Source organism: Vigna unguiculata, chromosome 8 (assembly GCF_037176805.1).
Source record: "Vigna unguiculata cultivar grain cowpea cultivar isolate G323 ecotype 2 chromosome 8, ASM3717680v1, whole genome shotgun sequence".
NCBI lineage: Eukaryota > Viridiplantae > Streptophyta > Magnoliopsida > Fabales > Fabaceae > Vigna > Vigna unguiculata.
In genome coordinates, this window is record NC_140799.1 from 26,830,330 (window position 1) to 26,848,533 (window position 18,204).

The 18,204-nt window shown below is 29.0% G+C and overlaps 2 protein-coding genes across 4 annotated transcripts; both read left to right on the forward strand.

The window, feature by feature from the left end:
- The first annotated feature begins 854 nt into the window (after positions 1-854).
- LOC114195685 (small ribosomal subunit protein uS4y) lies at positions 855-2,511 on the forward strand. The gene is made up of 3 exons (XM_028086230.2): positions 855-1,021; positions 1,116-1,497; positions 2,160-2,511. Exons 1-3 carry the CDS (start codon positions 994-996, stop codon positions 2,341-2,343), a joined length of 594 nt encoding a protein of 197 aa, XP_027942031.1. The 5' UTR covers positions 855-993; the 3' UTR covers positions 2,344-2,511.
- A 7,626-nt stretch (positions 2,512-10,137) lies between these two features.
- LOC114195505 (uncharacterized) lies at positions 10,138-17,953 on the forward strand. Of its 3 annotated transcripts, none has more exons than XM_028085997.2 (15): positions 10,138-10,220; positions 11,201-11,229; positions 12,065-12,097; positions 12,975-13,070; positions 13,762-13,865; positions 14,012-14,057; positions 14,890-14,978; positions 15,078-15,143; positions 15,460-15,552; positions 16,430-16,516; positions 16,602-16,707; positions 16,896-16,964; positions 17,238-17,368; positions 17,445-17,524; positions 17,657-17,953. In XM_028085997.2, the coding sequence occupies exons 3-15, from the start codon at positions 12,086-12,088 to the stop codon at positions 17,689-17,691; spliced, it is 1,014 nt and encodes a 337-aa protein (XP_027941798.1). In that variant the 5' UTR covers positions 10,138-10,220; positions 11,201-11,229; positions 12,065-12,085; the 3' UTR covers positions 17,692-17,953. The 3 variants fall into 3 exon arrangements, with proteins under 3 accessions (XP_027941798.1, XP_027941800.1, XP_027941797.1); XM_028085999.2 differs by having other exon boundaries at positions 12,975-13,028; positions 17,235-17,368; XM_028085996.2 differs by having other exon boundaries at positions 10,139-10,220; positions 17,235-17,368.
- The last annotated feature ends 251 nt before the right edge of the window (positions 17,954-18,204 follow it).

Here is an 18,204-nt window from a genome sequence, read left to right on the forward strand (position 1 = left end):
ACCACTAAATTTTTATATAAATATCAAATACTTAATTTTTGTAAAACTTTTATACTTAATTACTTTTAATTTTATAAAAAATATATTTTAATTATTAAAAAATATTAGGTCAAAATTGAATAAGATACACATAAGTAAGTACTAAATTGAAATGAAAAAACATATATGGAGACTAAATCGAAATCAACATAATAGCATTTGATAGTGATACTGACACATGGCATTGACATGCCACGTGTCACACATAGGGACTTGACATGACATTTTTATTTTTATTTTTCAAAAAATTTTAAGAAAATTAAAAAAAAAATAATCAAAAAAAACCACAGACTGACACGTGGCACGTTGACTAACGATGTTAGTCAACTTCGTCTGAAAGGGACTTAATTGAAACACTTTTTCAAAAATTGGGATGGAATTGACACTTTGTTTAAACCTGGTACCTGATACCTATTTGACATACTAACCTCAAACTGGGTACTATGCGAGTAATTATACCTTTAAAAAATAAAATTAATAAAATAATTATTTTAATTTAAAAAAATATAAAGGATAAAATTGAAAAATAAATTTGAACCTTAGAAATTTTATATATGGTTTATATATGGGTATAAATATATTTATATAGAATTATGTCCCTTACACTAATATATTAACTATATTAATATTTAAAATTATTTATGATGTTATTAATGCCAATAATATAATACATGTATATTAATAATTATATATATATATATATATATATAAATAAATAAATGATGTATATTATAATATTGTTAAAAATAATCAGAGAAGTGTTTCGTTTGGGCCTAATATTTGAGCATGGTCAAAGAAGTTGGGCCAGTCCCACATATTAATTTGGGCGAAGCCTAAGTAATATGTAGCAGGAAGAATTAGGGTTTATAAGGGCGAAGATCTAGTTGCAGTCGGAAGAGCGACAAGCGGAGAAGGTAAGCGGCAGCGGCATAGTTGCCGTAGAAGACAATCACCATGGTCCATGTGTCCTTTTACAGGAACTGTGAGTAGATGGATGAACTCTCCCTCACAACACCGTTTTTGTGATGTTGGACAAAGGTAACAACAACATTGATCGCTTTTGTTTTGTGTGACAGATGGAAAGACGTTCAAGAAGCCGCGTCGTCCGTACGAGAAGGAGCGTTTGGACGCGGAGCTGAAGCTGGTGGGGGAGTACGGGTTACGGTGCAAGAGGGAGCTGTGGAGGGTTCAGTATGCCCTCAGCCGCATCCGCAACAACGCGCGTAATCTCCTCACTCTCGATGAGAAAAATCCGCGCCGGATCTTTGAGGGCGAGGCTCTCCTCCGCCGCATGTTCCGCTACGGTCTCCTCGACGAGACCCAGAACAAACTGGATTACGTCCTTGCACTCACTGTCGAGAACTTCCTCGAGCGCCGCCTCCAGACCCTCGTCTTCAAGTCCGGCATGGCCAAGTCTATCCACCATGCTAGGGTTCTCATCAAACAGAGACACATCAGGTCCTTTTGTATTTCTAATGCTCCTCTTGTTTTCGTTTTCGTATTGATTGTGTTTTTCGTGTTCATTATCACACATTTATAGTGAAATATCATGTTTTCAGTATTGAATTGGGCATTTTCTTTTTGCTCAGCGAGCATTTGTTTTTCTGAGTTTGGCTCTTTTTAATTTTATGTTTTTCTGAGTAATTGGAACATGGGTATGATGGAAAAATTTTATGATCTTGACAAGTTTTTTTTTTTTTTATTATTCTTGGAGACTTTATTATGGAAGTGTTTGTCAATTGGGTTAGATTTGGATGCATCAAACTACTATAGAACACGGAAACAATGAATACTATGAATTCATTTTCTTATGTGAATTAAAATGATCTTAATCTGCCCAAGAAATTGAATTTGTTGTACCTCCTTTTTGGGGTAATATATGCAAATGGAGCCGGTTGCTTTCAAAATTGAAGATGAAACAGGGTTAACTTATTTTTTTAAGATCTTTTTTGGATACAAAATCCTCTGTTTTGGCAGAACTGAGTGTTAATGTATAAGCTTTCTATTTCTATCTTGACTTTGTGAATGTTGATGTATGAGTCACATTTGTTTGATGTATCTGTATTACATGCATTGTTTGGAGAATGACCTTTGTATTGTGTGATTTGGGATGTGGGCAGGGTTGGTAGGCAAGTGGTGAACATCCCATCATTCTTGGTGAGGGTTGACTCACAGAAGCACATTGACTTTTCACTTACAAGTCCCCTTGGTGGAGGACGCCCTGGAAGAGTGAAGAGAAGGAACCAAAGGGCTGCTGCTAAGAAGGCCGCAGGTGGAGATGGAGATGAGGAAGATGAGGATTAGGTTATTAATTATCTCTTTCTGTATTGCATTTACACTTTGTGCCATTACGTGCCTAGATTATCGTTTTTGACTGTCATACATTTTTATCCTAGGTTTCTTGTTTGGTAAAACATTTTGTTTGACATATTATTCTTTTGAACTTAAATATCAAGATTTTCCTTTAAACTATTTTTTGTTCATCAACTTCTAGAATGGAAGTGCGATTGAATGGATTTCTTTTGGTCAAATACTTAGTTATAGGAATCGGGAAGGTTTATGTAGCTCAAGATTTATAACATTTAACTATCACATTATTTTTGAAGATATTGAGCAGGAATAAGTAGGTGCTCCAATCATACAAATTGGGTTATAGAGATGGGAGTATTTTAGGGTTTACGGTTTATATTGGTCGATATTCATTGTTTTGAATGATATTACCAAATGGCATAATAACAAAAACATCGAACCTCATATATCTTGTTCTTTTTTCCCTTTTTTTCTCTATTTTTTTGAGTGTGTTTTAATAAGTGGTATCTACAGCTATTTTCGTTGAGGATCTATATGAGATATCCACTAACTTGTGAGAACCCTTTTGATAGTGTGAATCATGGTAGGTTCCAATAGGTTCTTTTCCTACCAACTTGCCAATTTTTGTTAGTAAGAACTCTGATCAATGGAGTGTTAAAATGAGTGTCATCTTTTGATTTATAAGAAATGTTGAAAATTGTAAAGAATGATGTTCAAGAATTGGGGAAGGTGCTACACAGGTGCAAAAACAATCCATAGGTAATCTAAAACGTAAGATTGTAAAACGTTAAAGATTGGATTTGTTTTTTCATAGAATGCAATTTGTAACAATTTATTGATATACCTTTTTTATAAAAAATTCATAAGTTGGTAAATTGTGTTTGGGAAACATGATTTCAAAATGAAGTCATTTTTCCCAAACTCTACTTTAGAATAGTAAAATTTAATTTTTTTCTTTGAAATAACAATTTATACATTTTTCTTCAAATGTGTTTTAGATACACGATTTTAACATTTTATTGTTTTTTAAAAGTTGTATATACTTTCAACAACTTCCCCTGCATTTCTGATTTGATTTACAGTCTTATATTTTTTCTTTTGGACTTAATTATTATTTGGTTGGTCTTGATATTTATAGAGTTTATTCAATATTTTTGTATTGATAATAAAAATATATATAAAATAAAAGTATCTTGCATTTTCTAATTCTTTTACACATTAAAAAGTAAATGTCAAAATTGAGGAAAACTAAAAGAAAAGAAAACACCTATAACTTACATAAAGTGATATAATAGTTTAATATAACTATATTACAAGCAAAATATATAAAATAAAGATCTTGATATGTTCTAATTCTTTTACCCGTTAAAAAGTAAATGTCAAAATCGCGGAAAACTAAAAAAAAGGAAACACGTAACTTATAATAAAGAGATATAACATTTTAACATAGTTATATTACAAGCAAAATTGAGATAAAAGAGGTAATATATGTTGAGGATTCCCAAGTTCAAGGAAAACAACTATTGTTCTGATCAATTTTGTGATAAAATTTTTCTTTTTTCATCAATTCACTCATCGTTTTATTTTAAAAAGTTCATTCAATAATATTTTTTAGTTTAATTGATGGTAACATTATTTATTATTTAGAAGGTTGTCACGGGTGACTTTTGTTTGAGGTTTTTTTTTCTTGTCTCTCTAGCTTCCACCACCATCTATCTTCTCCTCACCACACACCCCGATCACCACCTTCCACCCCCACTCAAAGCTTATGAAATTAACCATGACATCTTCCATATTTAGCCTTTGTTTGTTTTATAGAGTAAGAAATAAATGCACAAATTGTTCTAGTTTGGTTATATTGATTTGGATTGATTTGAAACGAATGAAAGTTGAAGGAGCATGGTGAGACTCCTTTTAACATGGGAAAGAAAAAGAAAGCTATATAAGACTTGTAAATTTACATTGAAACCCTTGATTCATAATGCTTATTAAGAATGTGCTTGTATGGATCATAATAGTAATATAAATAAATTTATATAAATTATAATAATAATAAAATATTAAATAAACAATTATAAGACTACTATAAATAAATTTATATAATAATAGTAATAAATAGTAAAAGTAATAATCAATATGAATTTATAAAATAATAATAGCAATAATTAGAAAATCATAAACAATCATAATAATAAGAATAACATTTTAACTTACTTTAAACTAATTATATTTTATTTTAAATTAATTTTAATTACAAAAGTAAAATTGTAATTTTACAATTTTATCAATTAAAACATTTTTTTAATTTATCAAACCAATCAAATTACCCACGAACTTTCCTCTCATTTCGCTTTATCCAAACTACCTTACTCTCACATCTTTTCCCCCTCAAATTCAATGATTTCCATTCGGTCCAAATTCATCTTTCAATCCAAACACAAATGTACATATTTATGATTTGCAAGTTGTGCAAATAGATGAAGATCCTTGGCCATGTGCTATATACAAATCAATTTCCTTTAGTTTTTTTATTTAAACTCAATGCTCACATTAATAAAACCTAAAAATAGAAGGGAGTTTGAAAAGAAAAAAAAAAGAGTGTAGGGGCCTTGAGGTAGAATGATGAAATAAGAATATAAATATATAGGAAGTGTTAACATGTAAAAGATAAAAAAGCCTAAGGGTGTGTTCCCTTCTGAATATTAATTTGGGAGAGAGGGAAAAGATTAATTTGAGTAGATTAGAGGGTGAAGTTTGTGTTGCTCTTTTTAAAGGATTTAAAGGAATTTAAAGGTGAAAGTGAGTGGATTTAGAAGTGTAGTCTCTAAAAGTTTGTGAATGATTTGATAGATGTGAAAAATTAAAAATTAAGTATAATTGAAAGAAAAACAAGATTACCAAATTATCCTTGATGTTGAAATTAATCTAAAATTATATATTAGAATAGTCATCTTTATGTTATAAAAAATATTTAAATGAATAACTAAAAAGGATAATAAAAAATAATAAAAATACAATATATTTACTTCTTCAACTTTTTATTTTTGATAAACAATTTAGAAATTTGGGGTATTAATTATTCTTGTAAATATAATTTTAAAATTCATATTTTACATTATTAACATTATTAGTGAATTAAGAAAAAGAAAAATGAATCGAAGACATAATGATAATTTTTCTTAAATAATTCTCAAATTATCTCACATGAGGAGAGATGTGAAAATAAGGAAATCCCTTGTTCCTTCCTTTCCCTCTCTCTCGAATTCATTGTAGTAAATATGTAACTCACTCTCAAAGCATGCCTTTCTAATCCCTCTCAACAATAAACCCTTTCAAATGAAAACAACATAAAAGAGGGAGAAAGGGAGAAAAGGTGGTGGATGATGGAGAAAGGTGAAGAAAGAAAGAAACAAAAGATAGAAAAAAAAAAGAAAATCTGCAAGACCACATTTTCTGTGTTAAAGTGTTGGGCTAGCTTTGGTAAAAAGGCCCAAAGGCAGCTCATCTTGTTTTTCAGGATCCCCTCAACTGTCCACATGCTTCCCATTCTATCTCATTCACCAAAAACAATTCCCACCCTTCATCTTAGTGTTGAAGTTGGAGTTGTGCTAGGACAGTTGCAAAATGCCCCTTCAAAAAACTATCTTTCACCATGTAAGTTGAGATCTAAGCCCCTATCCCTTCATTCTTCTTTGTTTGGTAGCTCTAGTTCCACATGAGTCTCATTCGTGGTCCAATTCTTGTCTCCCTTGGTTATGTTTTACAACTTCTTAAATCTGCTCCAGGTCCGGGTGCTCCTCTCTTAAGGGTTTCTTGAGTCAGTTCTCAGTTTTGAGGTAAGGAAAGCTAGAGTTTTCATGTTTTCTTGAAGTATCTTGCATGTTTTGGCTCTATTTTATGTTAAGATGCATGTTTGATGACTGTGATTGTATAAGAATGATGCTGGCTGTGATTTGTGTTGATTTTCTGGTTTGCATGTGTGAGTAGGAGAGAACCCTGTTGTTTTCGCCCAAGTGAATCACCCTCGCCTAAGCGAAAATAGTAGAAACTCACCCTAGTGTCTGCTTGAATTGTCGCTCAGGAAACGAGCTTATGCTTTGGGCGATGAGTAATCTTACTCAAACGAGAAGGTCTCGCTTCAACGAGAACTCACAAAAACCTACAATGCTCCATGTTTGCAATCTTTCATAAGCGAGATCTTTTAGCTTGAGCGAGAGGCTCCTGTCGCCTGAGCTAGAGCTCTCTAGCTTGAGCGAGATTGACAAAATTACCTTAATTACTTGGTTGGTCCCATGATTGATTTGTTTACCCTTTTTAAAAGCATGAAGTATGATGCCAACATTTTATGCAATGTGTTTGTGTTTTCTTTAGTTTTTGTTGTTTGGGATTTTGGGATTTTGCATGTTGAAATCAGTGAAAATCTGTCAGTTTAGCTTAAGCGAGATCAATCTAGCTTAAGCGACAATTTCTAGCTTAAGTGAGATCAATCTAGCTTAAGCGAGGATTTCTAACTTAAGCGAGACCAGTATAGCTTAAGCGAGAATTTTTAGCTTAAGCGAGAATAGCATAATTTCACTTTACTCTTTGTTTGAATTTTAGCTTAAGCGATATCAGTTTAGCTTAAGCGAGAATTGCTGCAGAATTTTAATTCCTTACTTTAACTTGAACTTGTGGATTGATTCAATTACTCTTAAAAGCATGAATCTGTGATTATGTATGTTTCATGTGATATTGACTTGCTTGGTATGAAATGAAATAAGAATGGGTTGGTTGGTTAGTGGTGCATTGACATGAGATTATGATACTTGAGATAACATGTGGAATGTTGTTGGTGAAAGAGTTTCAAGGGAAACTTTTGGTGATGGTATGGTTATTGTATACCTTGATATAAGAGATGTCTAGATAAAGGAAGATATCCTAAACTCTAATAATCGTTCACACTCATATAAAGTAGAATGATTTATGTGGTGAGAGTGGCAAGAGGTCCTAGTCTTAGGGATGTATTGGGCCTAAGACATTAGAGGATTAATCATGGGGTGTGGTTGGGTGATAACTCCTTGTGTCTAGACTCTACAGAGTTTAGAAACCAGCACATGTGCATACTTCCTTTAGAATTCTATATCAAGAGTATAATCCAGATAATTGAGTCAGAAGGTCTTGCATCTGTTTGCTATCACATGAATTGGGTGCCTACTGCTTTATGTGATCATGACCTGATTTAACATTTACTTGCTTAATAACATGTTGAAAATTATTTTCTCTAACTTACCCTTTCTCTTTGTATTTGTTCTCTTCTTTGGCTTTTTCCTTTTTGTGATGATCACCAAATCCTTGGTGTGAGCAAATGTGGAGACTCTTGGTGATCGTTATGTTGGCGGGGAGGCTGCGATGTAGTTTGGCTTCCTGAATCCTTCATTGCTCATTGTTGAGCCTTTCTTCTTGTGTACTATTATTTTGTAGTTTCTTGTCCTGTGAGCAAATTTCCAGTTTAATCAAATATGTGTTTTGATTCTTTTCATGACATTGTGTTGTGCCTAAAGGTTTCCATTCCAGTATATTTTGGGATAACTATAAAAGGTTAATTTTAATATACTTTCTATTAGTGCTATTTTCTTTTATACAATAAACATGTAACATTCTATTTACTAGAATTATTCTATTAAATTGAGATGTTACAAAATCAAAGACGGACATAGGATCACCTTTCAAACGATGTTATCATTAATCAAATGGTAGGACCACATTATATCCTTTCAAATAAAGTGAAAATTGAATTGAGTACAACCAAAAAATATTTAAAGAATCAACATTGAATCGACCCATGAATATTGATACCAAAATATTAATTAAACATTTTGTGAGACAGTTTTTTTTTTTTTCTTTTTCAAAACCTTTGTTTGTGTTTTCTAACATTTTCTTTTTGTTTTTTCTAAATTTGTATATAAACATCTTTTCTTTGAATTGCGTTTTAAAATTTTGACTAATGTATTTTTAACTTTTTACACGTTTCTTAATATTTATATAACCATTTTTTATTTTGGATATTTATTTTTATAATTTTTTATATCCTAAAATACTTTTTTTAATAATTTGATTGATATTTTGTTTTAATCTTTTAAATGTATATGTGAATATTTGTTTAAATAAATTTTATTCTGAATTTTATATGTGATTTTGTTATTTTTATTATTTTATATAATTTTATATAATCATATTTAATTAATAATTTTATAACTTTAAATAATAGGTAAACATATTATTGTTATGACTTAAATATGTTTTTGATCCTTTAACATTCACTAAAAATTGGTATTAGTCTCTCTTTGAAATTTTAGACCAAATTAGTCTCACATCCTTATCCTTATAAATGTGTGAATTTAGTTCTTTTAACAAAATTTTGTTAAATTTATTTGACATTTCAAATGTGTTTCTTAACTAACATTGAAACGAAAATGTGTTAAACTATATAAATAACTCAAATGCTATCATAGTGTTTGAAACATCAAATGAATTTAACAAAATTTAATTAAAATAAATAAATTTACAAATTTCTAAAATTGATGACTAAATTGAACCAAAATTTTGAAAATAAACTAATTTTAATTCTCTCTAAAAGGTAATAGACCAGAAATATGTTTAAATTATTGTTATATATAATATGAAATCAATTTATTATTATTAATATATATATATATATATATATATATATATATATATATATATATATATATATATATATATGCATTAAAAGCACAATAGAAATAGAGAAAAGAAAAATCAAGTATAATTTTTAAAAATTAAAAAATAAAATAAAATAAAATGACATTAAAGTCATATATCTAAAATACAATTTTAAAAAAATAAAAAAATATTACCTTCAAAACATAATTTTATCATTAATATTATAAAATTGTGTTTGAAAAACATGATTTTTCTTTTTTAATTTTAATTTTTTTAACACAATTTTCTCCTGTGTAATTTTAAAAAAATTATCTAATTATTATTTTTTTCTAAATTTACACCAACTTAGTGGAAAAAACATAAAGAGTGAGTTAACAGTATGATACGTGTACATTGAGTTGAATGGAAAGTTTAATGATTTTAGAGATAAACATTCAGCAGTTGCGTGCAAATAAAGTCAACTACTAAGTTATTTGTTAATCAAGTTTATTTATTAGAGGAATAAAAATAATAAAAATTAACATATACTGATGCAAAAAATGAAAAAGTGAAACAGAATATAAGGTATGCTTTGCTGTTAATCTGCTCATTACTAGGCTTTTCTTTATTGCATTTTTGTTTTTATATTTGAAATTCATTTAAGCATTGAAGACTTGGACCCCACAAAAATTAACCAATCAAACTTCATGCAACCATTTGCTTACTTCTTCAACACTGTCTTCTTCTTCAAACATTAAATAGAGAGAGTTACTACACGCAAAAACAGGTAAATTTGTCTTCTATTTTTTTTTTTTATATTTTGACTTTCACTATATATAAAATATTTGTAATTCACACTCAATTTTGCAAAAAATATTAAATAAATTTCACAGTTTTAAACCATCTTTGCTGTATGATCCAAATGAATAAAAAAAATTAATGAATTATAAAATACAACAATTGAAAAAAATTAAAAAAATTAAAAAAATTCGGTTGAAAAATCAGAATTTCATTTTTAATATATTTTTAAACTGAATTTTTAAGCTATTTATTTAAAAAAGAAATTTTAGAAATTAGAGAGAAGAAGCGTGATGGTGTTTTTTGTAAGCTAGCTCCTGAAACTACTACTTAAGCTCACATTTCCTGTTTCACTATGCACTCTCATCACAAACTCTACCCTTGGAGTTTCATCTTCATCTTGTTCCTTTGAGGTATTATTTTTCATACCCAAATTATAGTGTTTTTGTAGATCTGATTTTTGTGTCTCTTTTTCTCTCTATCAATTTTACAAATGTTCCTGTTTTGGTTCATTTTGTGTGAATAGATCTATTAGTGTGCATATCAGATTCTTTCCTAAAATGTTTCCGAGAATGTTTTTGTTTGTTTTAAGATATAGTCTCTGTCATGTACAGAGTCTAATTCTTTCTTCCATGGTCAATTTTTTGTCTGTCAGATTCCACATCTTAATAAATGTGTCGGAAAATAGATTTTCGTAGGAACCATGTGCCATATCACAGCAAAAACACTTTTCTTACGAAGGTTTTCGATGTTTTTCTTTTCAGCGAGATTGTTTTTAATTTTTTTTACAAAAAAAAAAACGAGAGAAAAGAAAAGAAAATAACAACATTTAGAATTATTTTAATTAAAATGGCTTTAAAATGTTATAATTTCGGTCAAATTTTCTTGTAATTAATTTTTCTGTGAAAAGAAATTTTTTAATCAAAACAACGTATTTTCATATGTATCTTATTCGGAAGGCGCGAGTGTGATTCCATTAATGGCGTCTCAATTAAAATAAAAGCAATTTTTACTAAACAAACATGCATTCCATTGAGGCAAAAAAAAAAATGCAGATTTTGATTTTGTTTTGTTTTCTGGGGCCTTTCGCCCTCTATATAAAATAATAGTATAATAATAGTAACTCCAGTTTCTATACACTTTACTTTCCTTTTCATTATATTTTATTATTGTCTTTTCTGGAAAATAAAATAAAATTGAATGTCTAATAAATGAGGTTAATATCTTTGATGACACACGTCACCTTTTATGTCAGTGTGCAAACTTTCATAATCTCTTTAAGGAACTTCAACTTTATTTTTGTTTGTCTTTGTTCTTCACTTGTATTTTTGTTTGTCTTTGTTCTTCACTTGTTTTTTTTTTCTCTCTTTTTTTCTGTTTTTTTTTTCTGCAGAGACAGCACAAGAAGGGAAGATCTTTTTGGTAAGAAGCAACATTGACTATTGTATAATGCTTCACTCTCCTCTTTTGAAGTTATGTTCATTTATGTCTATTTTTTTTTTGAAAATTACGATCATTTCGTTTTTAAGTTACGATAATTTATTTAGTTTTAAGAAATTATAATATTTATGTACGTTTTACATATTTATAATTATTCTCAGTTTTCGAAGGCATGAAGATCTTTTTTTTGAAATATTTTATACATGTTCTTTCAAAATTAAACAAGCTTACTTTTATTGAAGGCATGTTTAAGCTTTAGTTAAATTCAAGACTCTAGTATTACTCTCTACCAAGTCAAGATTCCGAGAAAAAGAAAATCATTCGGTGGTTTTAATTTTGATTGAAATATTGGATCATATCAACCCAGTTTAAATTAATTTCGTTTTGTAAGATCTAGTCAACTTTTGTAATTCTTTTGATTTATATTAGCTTAAATAATTTAGAACTACCTAATTCTCAATGTAGATATACATACATGTTTTCTTCATATCCAATAATTTTTTATTCACTTCAGGAAAATTATATGTGTAGAGGATTTTTTATTCTTTTCATTTAATAATATATATATATATATATATATATATATATATATATATATATATATATATATATATATATATATATATATATATATATCATTTGCATCTAATACTATTTGAAATTTCTGTAATTGCAATTTAAATTTTATCTCCTTCTTGTTTGCATGGTTTATAATTCTTTTTTCCTTGTGATCAGAATTTGACAATCCATATTATCTCTAAAACAAATCCATAGTCTTTTACTGACATTCTTATATTCCAATATTTTGTGGACTAAGTTTGTAGCAGGTTCATTTACTATGGAAAATATGGTAAGAACTGTTCACTCTTTTTATGTTACAGTATATTTATCTGTTTTTTGGTAACAAAAAAAAAAATAGAAAAAAGTGTACGTGTATTAGAGTGCTGTTCTTGCAAGTCGAGTAGGGTTAGTATGTGTGTAATGGATATAGTCACTAATGTCTTGATTTTAATAGTCATAACCGATATAAAATAATCATTCGGAAAAAAATTGAAGTTAGTTTGTGAAAAATTAAAATCTAAACAGTATACCATGTTTTATCATATATCGGTAATAGAAGTTATGAGGAATAAAATTAATAAAATAGATTAAATATTCTACCATGTATGACAATATATGATAAATTAGGTTTTAAAAAGACAATATCATTTTATTTTAGAAAATAGTAATTTCTTTAAATACATTCTTATGAGTTTATTGTTGGAAAGAAATTGTTTCTCATATACAACATGTATAATTTTCTTAAATCCCACTCGGAGTTAACTCGTTTAAAACGGCACCCCAATGAATTTTTTTGTAGTTATCTAAAATAAATTCCATTTAATTATATTTTCGAAATTCTACAAACTGAAATTCAGTACTTCTAGTATACTTATAAAATTTTCACTAATTGCATATATTTTAGAGAACTATAAGTTGTTGCCATTGCAATTGTGATCGCAAGTGCAATGAAAGAAAATTTAAAAGTCTGTATATTTGAATCATAAATACAACTTTGTTGTAATTTAAAAACTTATTATTATTATTATTTGTACAATTTGAACTTCCATAATCTACTTTTATCGTGATTATTATTGTTTTTCAATTATAAATAGTTTTCTGAGACAATTTTTATTCTCAATTTCTCTTTCCTATATATTTAAACTTGAACATGTGCATGTTATTAGAATCAGTTCAAACCCACCGGTGAACCTCTTGCACCTCAACTCACTCAGACAGAGGTAAGTTCAATGTTAGCTGCTCCTACTTCTGCACATAACCAGGTAAACACGGGCCCTCCATATTTATATATATCATAATAAAATAATTTTTATATTGAGTAGTGTGCTTACATGTATTCAGTTTTCTACATTTTCGCAAAAGAATAAAATCCTGTTAACTAAAATTAATATTTCCAAAGTATATATTTTAATAATAATGTTCTTGTAATTTTCTCATTCCATTTTCTCAGTTTGGATGATCCTAATTTACTATGTTACTAACTAAACTCTTCATCACCATCTATGGTCTAACTTTATTACCATAATTAACACTAAATGAAACACCACTTACCCTTCATTTATCACCTTTTGAATCTATATGTCCTTTGCATGTCTCATAATGTTGATGTCATGTCTTCATTCATGGGCCTTTATGACAACTCATATATATATATATATATATATATATATATATATATATATATATATATATATATATATTAGGATACATGTAGATGTGTTTCCATTTCCATATGTGTATGCCAACAAGAGTTTTTCACTTTGTATATTAAATTTAAAAGGTTTAATAGAAAGTTTTGAAATCAAATGAGTTGTAGCTAGATATTTATGTGTGTATACTATTAGAGTTATCCTTGGTCATATAAATAAATGGATGAATCAAGGTTATTTTTCTTAAATTAAACCTTGATAAATTAATTTTATTTTGTTTATGTAACTTTGATCATTTGATTAGGTGGCCTTAGTGCCAAGAGGAGCAACTTCCCAGATTCATGGGCAAAGTTTCTCCGTAGGCTATGATCTGTTTAGCCAAGTACTTCAAAAGGAGAATTCACTTATGTAAGTTATTTATTTATTTATTTTTGTGTCATTCTATGAATATTTTAACAAGTTTTTCTACATACACTATTATGCATGTCTTATCCTTTACAACTTTTGTTGAACTTATGTATAATATATGTTCTACATTTCTTTATTGTACACAGGAATCCTTTCGGTTTGTCAAATGAATACACTGCTAGTTCTGGTCAGGTATTGGATCAAAATATCTCTGAAAAAAAAAAACGTTTATAGGCAATCATGTTTGTTCATCTTTAATTCAACAATATCTATACAAATATTTTTTTTTTTTTTTAAAAATTGTTCTATAAATAGTGATGTCACTAGAAAAAAAAGGTTAATAATAGAGGGTATTATAGAAAATAAAGGACATAAAAATATACGGAAAAGATAATTGTGTATAATTGAGTGTGTTTAAAATATTACAAAAAGATGTGTACACAAAGATAATCTTCAGATCAACAAGTAAATAAGTCTAAAACATGTATTTATACTAACAAACATTAAATTGAATTTGTATTAATTTTCAAAACTTTTTCTCAAAAACAATGTGTTAATCCTTATGTAAAGTTTTCTCATTTTCTAATACAACTTTGTACATAAATATTACATTTCATTTTAACCATTAACTTTTTTTTATCAGCAAAACTTAAATGAAAAAATTAATGCTATCTCAAAGATATTAACAATAAATTCTCATTCATGGCAATGATTGTGAAGAATAGTTTAAAATTATGTATACAAAAATCGTTATCATTGGAATCATTCATTTTAATGCAAGAACTAACGTTGCTTCTAATTTCTTAAACAAAAATTATACTTTTGGTTGATAACAATATACACAATACTATTATAATTTACTATGCTATGAGATTAATTTTGCTTCACACTTCACACTTCCTGTATTTTTCATTCAAATTTGAATGCTTTCTGATCCATCAATTTTCTTAAGCTTCAATCATCTTGTACCCACTAATTGTATTATTTCATTGGTATTTTATTATTCATTGTAATTCATGAGCAGACAATGAGGACAACTGAAAGAGCTGCACTACCACCACCTCTTCAGAATGATGCTACACTGAACTCTCAGAGGGCTTGGACCCCTACGTGGTGCTAATTCAGTACCTTTACGAATCCATTTTAATTTTATATTTTGTATGCTCTTCATGCTGCTATGGAATTTACAATACTGTGTTTCTTCAATTGTAGGATCTACCAGAACCAATTTTCTGCTGCTGATGCTAATAATCCTCAGTACTATAGTAATTACGTGCAGTATGATTCTTCTATACTTATGTGCAATACATTGTGTTAGAGATCAATTAACTAATAAGGAAACAACTAATACCTATATAAACCCTTTTTTTGGAATACCTAGATAATTCTTCACTTTACTATATCAAAACTATTCACATCTATTACACATGTAGATGTTTTTTAAGTTAAGCTTTACTTTTAATGTAATTTCCTATTTACCAAATTAATCCTAGGTTTTATTTTATGTAGTGTGTGTTAAATTGCATAGGTATCAAATGATTTAATTCAAAGATTCCTAGGTATCAAATGAAGCTATATGGTTCTTTCATTGTAGGTATGCCCCAGTATATAATCCAAACAACCAGTCCCAGGTTGCTGTCCATAATGCTTATGGAGATCAAATTATTCATTCTGGTCAATTCTCCAGGTAAGCAATATTTAACAGCGACTGTTCATAAAGCAAGATATGACATTTTATAGCAATTTCATATTTGGAATTGTTAGAAAAAAGATGTTTACAAATGGTATTTGAAAAGTGAACTTACAATTTTAATTTTGTTTGAAGATGAAAAAAAAAATCATTTTTAAGGTACATATATAAATATGTTTTTACATTTATACTGTTCAACAATCATACTAGTATATATAATGCATTAGGTCTCTAGTGACTCCATATCAAGAACATGAATAAATCCATCATTGTAGTGGTCCACTATGCATTGACCTAAATATTTGTCCATATAAATAAGTTTGAAGATGTTAATAATAGGGGTTTTGGAGTCTTTTTTATACTAACAACCACTGCCTGCAAATTTTGTACATCTTCAAACTTGATCTTAAAACTTCACTTAATTTCCCAAAATTGATTTATTAGATAGAGGTGGATTAGAGTTATGAATTTGAATATGAAATAAAATCCCTTTGTACTTGTTTAACCTTACCGGTGTCAAAAAGACTTATTAATGAAAGATCTTTCTTTAATTAGTGCATAAGTTAAAGACATAAATCAACTTCTTCCTTTACAGTTTCCACATAAGTTCTCTGTACATCTTTCCAGTAAAAAAAAATTGTCAAGTTGAAGTAATTTTTTATAGTTTTATTGCATATTTCCATATGACACTTTTCAATCTTTTGTCTTGCAATACTTAATTTTAGTATTAACAGTTTTCCTGCACATCAAATTATGAGTGTTACTGTGCTTCTTTTTTGGTTAATTAACACAGGGCGATTAAATCATATAGGTTTTGTTTTTCTAATATTGCTGTGTCGTTATTTTAATGATGTTGATTTTTGGATTGAACTAGGCTGGACCAATCGATTGCTTTACAAATGCGTCAATTTGCTAATGGAAGCACTATCAAACCAACAATTCCTGAATTTCCACCTCGAAGGTAAGCATTTACTTCAACTATTTTCCAAATATACCACTCTTTTTTTTTCTCTATTTATTAATTTATATGGTTGATTTTTGCGTAGGTCACTTTTTCCAAATCCATATGCCAAGAATGAGAAAGGACAGGGTCAATCAGCTGATCATCATAAGGCTTTTTATTGGAAAAATGAGGCATTGATGGTGGGAAGGGTAAAATTTTCGAAATCACTTTCTATAATTCTTAAGTCTTTGATGTTGAGATACAATCACTTTTAAAATATTTGATTCCGTGGTTCTAAGACACAAAACAATGATTATAAAACTTGAAAGGATACGAGGAGAAATGAAAATATAGCTTTGGTTAAAATATAAAAATTTCAAATGAATTTGCACTGCAGGGACGAGTAGAACGACCATGGGATGCTTCAAAACTTGAATCTGGGGAAGGCTCATCTAAACGTCATAAGGTACCACATTATTGCTTCATTTACTGTTGCGATGATGTTAAATGTTTTCAATTACTAAAGAGGATTAGTTGATTAATTGGTTAATCAATTCCTAAAAAGGTTGTACAGAACATGTAACTCTGGGCTCATTTTTAATTTATCAAACTGAATTGTCTTTTTCTTAATTTTGTATTATCTTTTAGGGCTTAACTTGTTAAGAACTGTGGTGTAAATGTTAACCCTAGTTAGGTTTTGAGGTTCTTATATTATGTTTGGTTTGTTTTTCTGTAGCAGCAGACAAATTCAGCAGCACCAAAGCAAGGACCTAATGCAGGGCCTGCACTCCAGGGACCAAACAGTGCATTTGAAAATCCAAGGGTTGTGGATCTGAGAATTAACTCTGGAAACAATAGGGAATTTGTTAGGTTTGGTTCTCCTATCCTCGTAGTTATTTTTTCACAATATCTGTGTTGATTTTAACATGATGTTTTTGAGTTGCAGCAACTCTCTCTATGACCCTGCTTATGAGACTCTTGGCCTACCAATTGACCCTCATCTCAGATTGTTCCAAGCATTGGCTGGTAATTACAATCAACTTTTTTCTTTAAACCGTATAACGTGCACAAATTCATAGTAGTTCGTTTACGTTTCATTGTGACGTGCCAAAGAAAATCTTCGAGTTTCTCACAAGAATCTTGTTGTTCTTAATGCAGCTCGCGGGGAGAAAGGGTATCGCATGTACGATTGAAAAACGCATGCGTGGGATTCTCATGAGGACTCTCTTCAGTGTTCAATAAAATCCTCGAACTTGAGAATGTGTTTGTTGGCTTGCTTTTAGTTTACATCAAGAGTGTTCTTGATGAGACCTATGTTTCATGTTTCCGTGTTTGGTAGAGACATAAAACTATCGTTGTGGTGTGTTTAATAATTTCCGTGCTATGACCTGCATGGATCCCGTATTCACTATATGGGCTTGGTTTATTAAATAAAGTATACTATCGTTAGACTATTATATATTTGGCTTATATGGTTTCAATTATTTATTGATATATATATATATATATATATATATATATATATATATATGTGGTAGTTAATTGCTAAAGTTATGGTTAGATTGATTTTCAATAGTGCGTTTATAGAACACCAAAGAAAGTTAAACTATTTATAACATTTAGATTTTTCAAAATCTTCTTTTTAATTTATGCAGAGGTTAATAACTTTTCTGGGAAAAACTTTTCAAAAGAAAGTTAAACTATTT

What these genes read in the sequence shown, in the direction of transcription:
- LOC114195685 (XM_028086230.2), top strand. Translation starts at nt 994, where the DNA reads ATGGTCCATGTGTCCTTTTACAGGAACT. An exon ending in TGTGTCCTTTTACAGGAACT is followed by an intron (nt 1,022 to 1,115) that starts GTGAGTAGATGG and finishes TTTGTGTGACAG; the next exon opens with ATGGAAAGACGTTCAAGAAG. An exon ending in ATCAAACAGAGACACATCAG is followed by an intron (nt 1,498 to 2,159) that starts GTCCTTTTGTAT and finishes GGATGTGGGCAG; the next exon opens with GGTTGGTAGGCAAGTGGTGA.
- LOC114195505 (XM_028085996.2), top strand. An exon ending in CATTCTGGTCAATTCTCCAG is followed by an intron (nt 15,553 to 16,429) that starts GTAAGCAATATT and finishes GGATTGAACTAG; the next exon opens with GCTGGACCAATCGATTGCTT. An exon ending in CCTGAATTTCCACCTCGAAG is followed by an intron (nt 16,517 to 16,601) that starts GTAAGCATTTAC and finishes ATTTTTGCGTAG; the next exon opens with GTCACTTTTTCCAAATCCAT.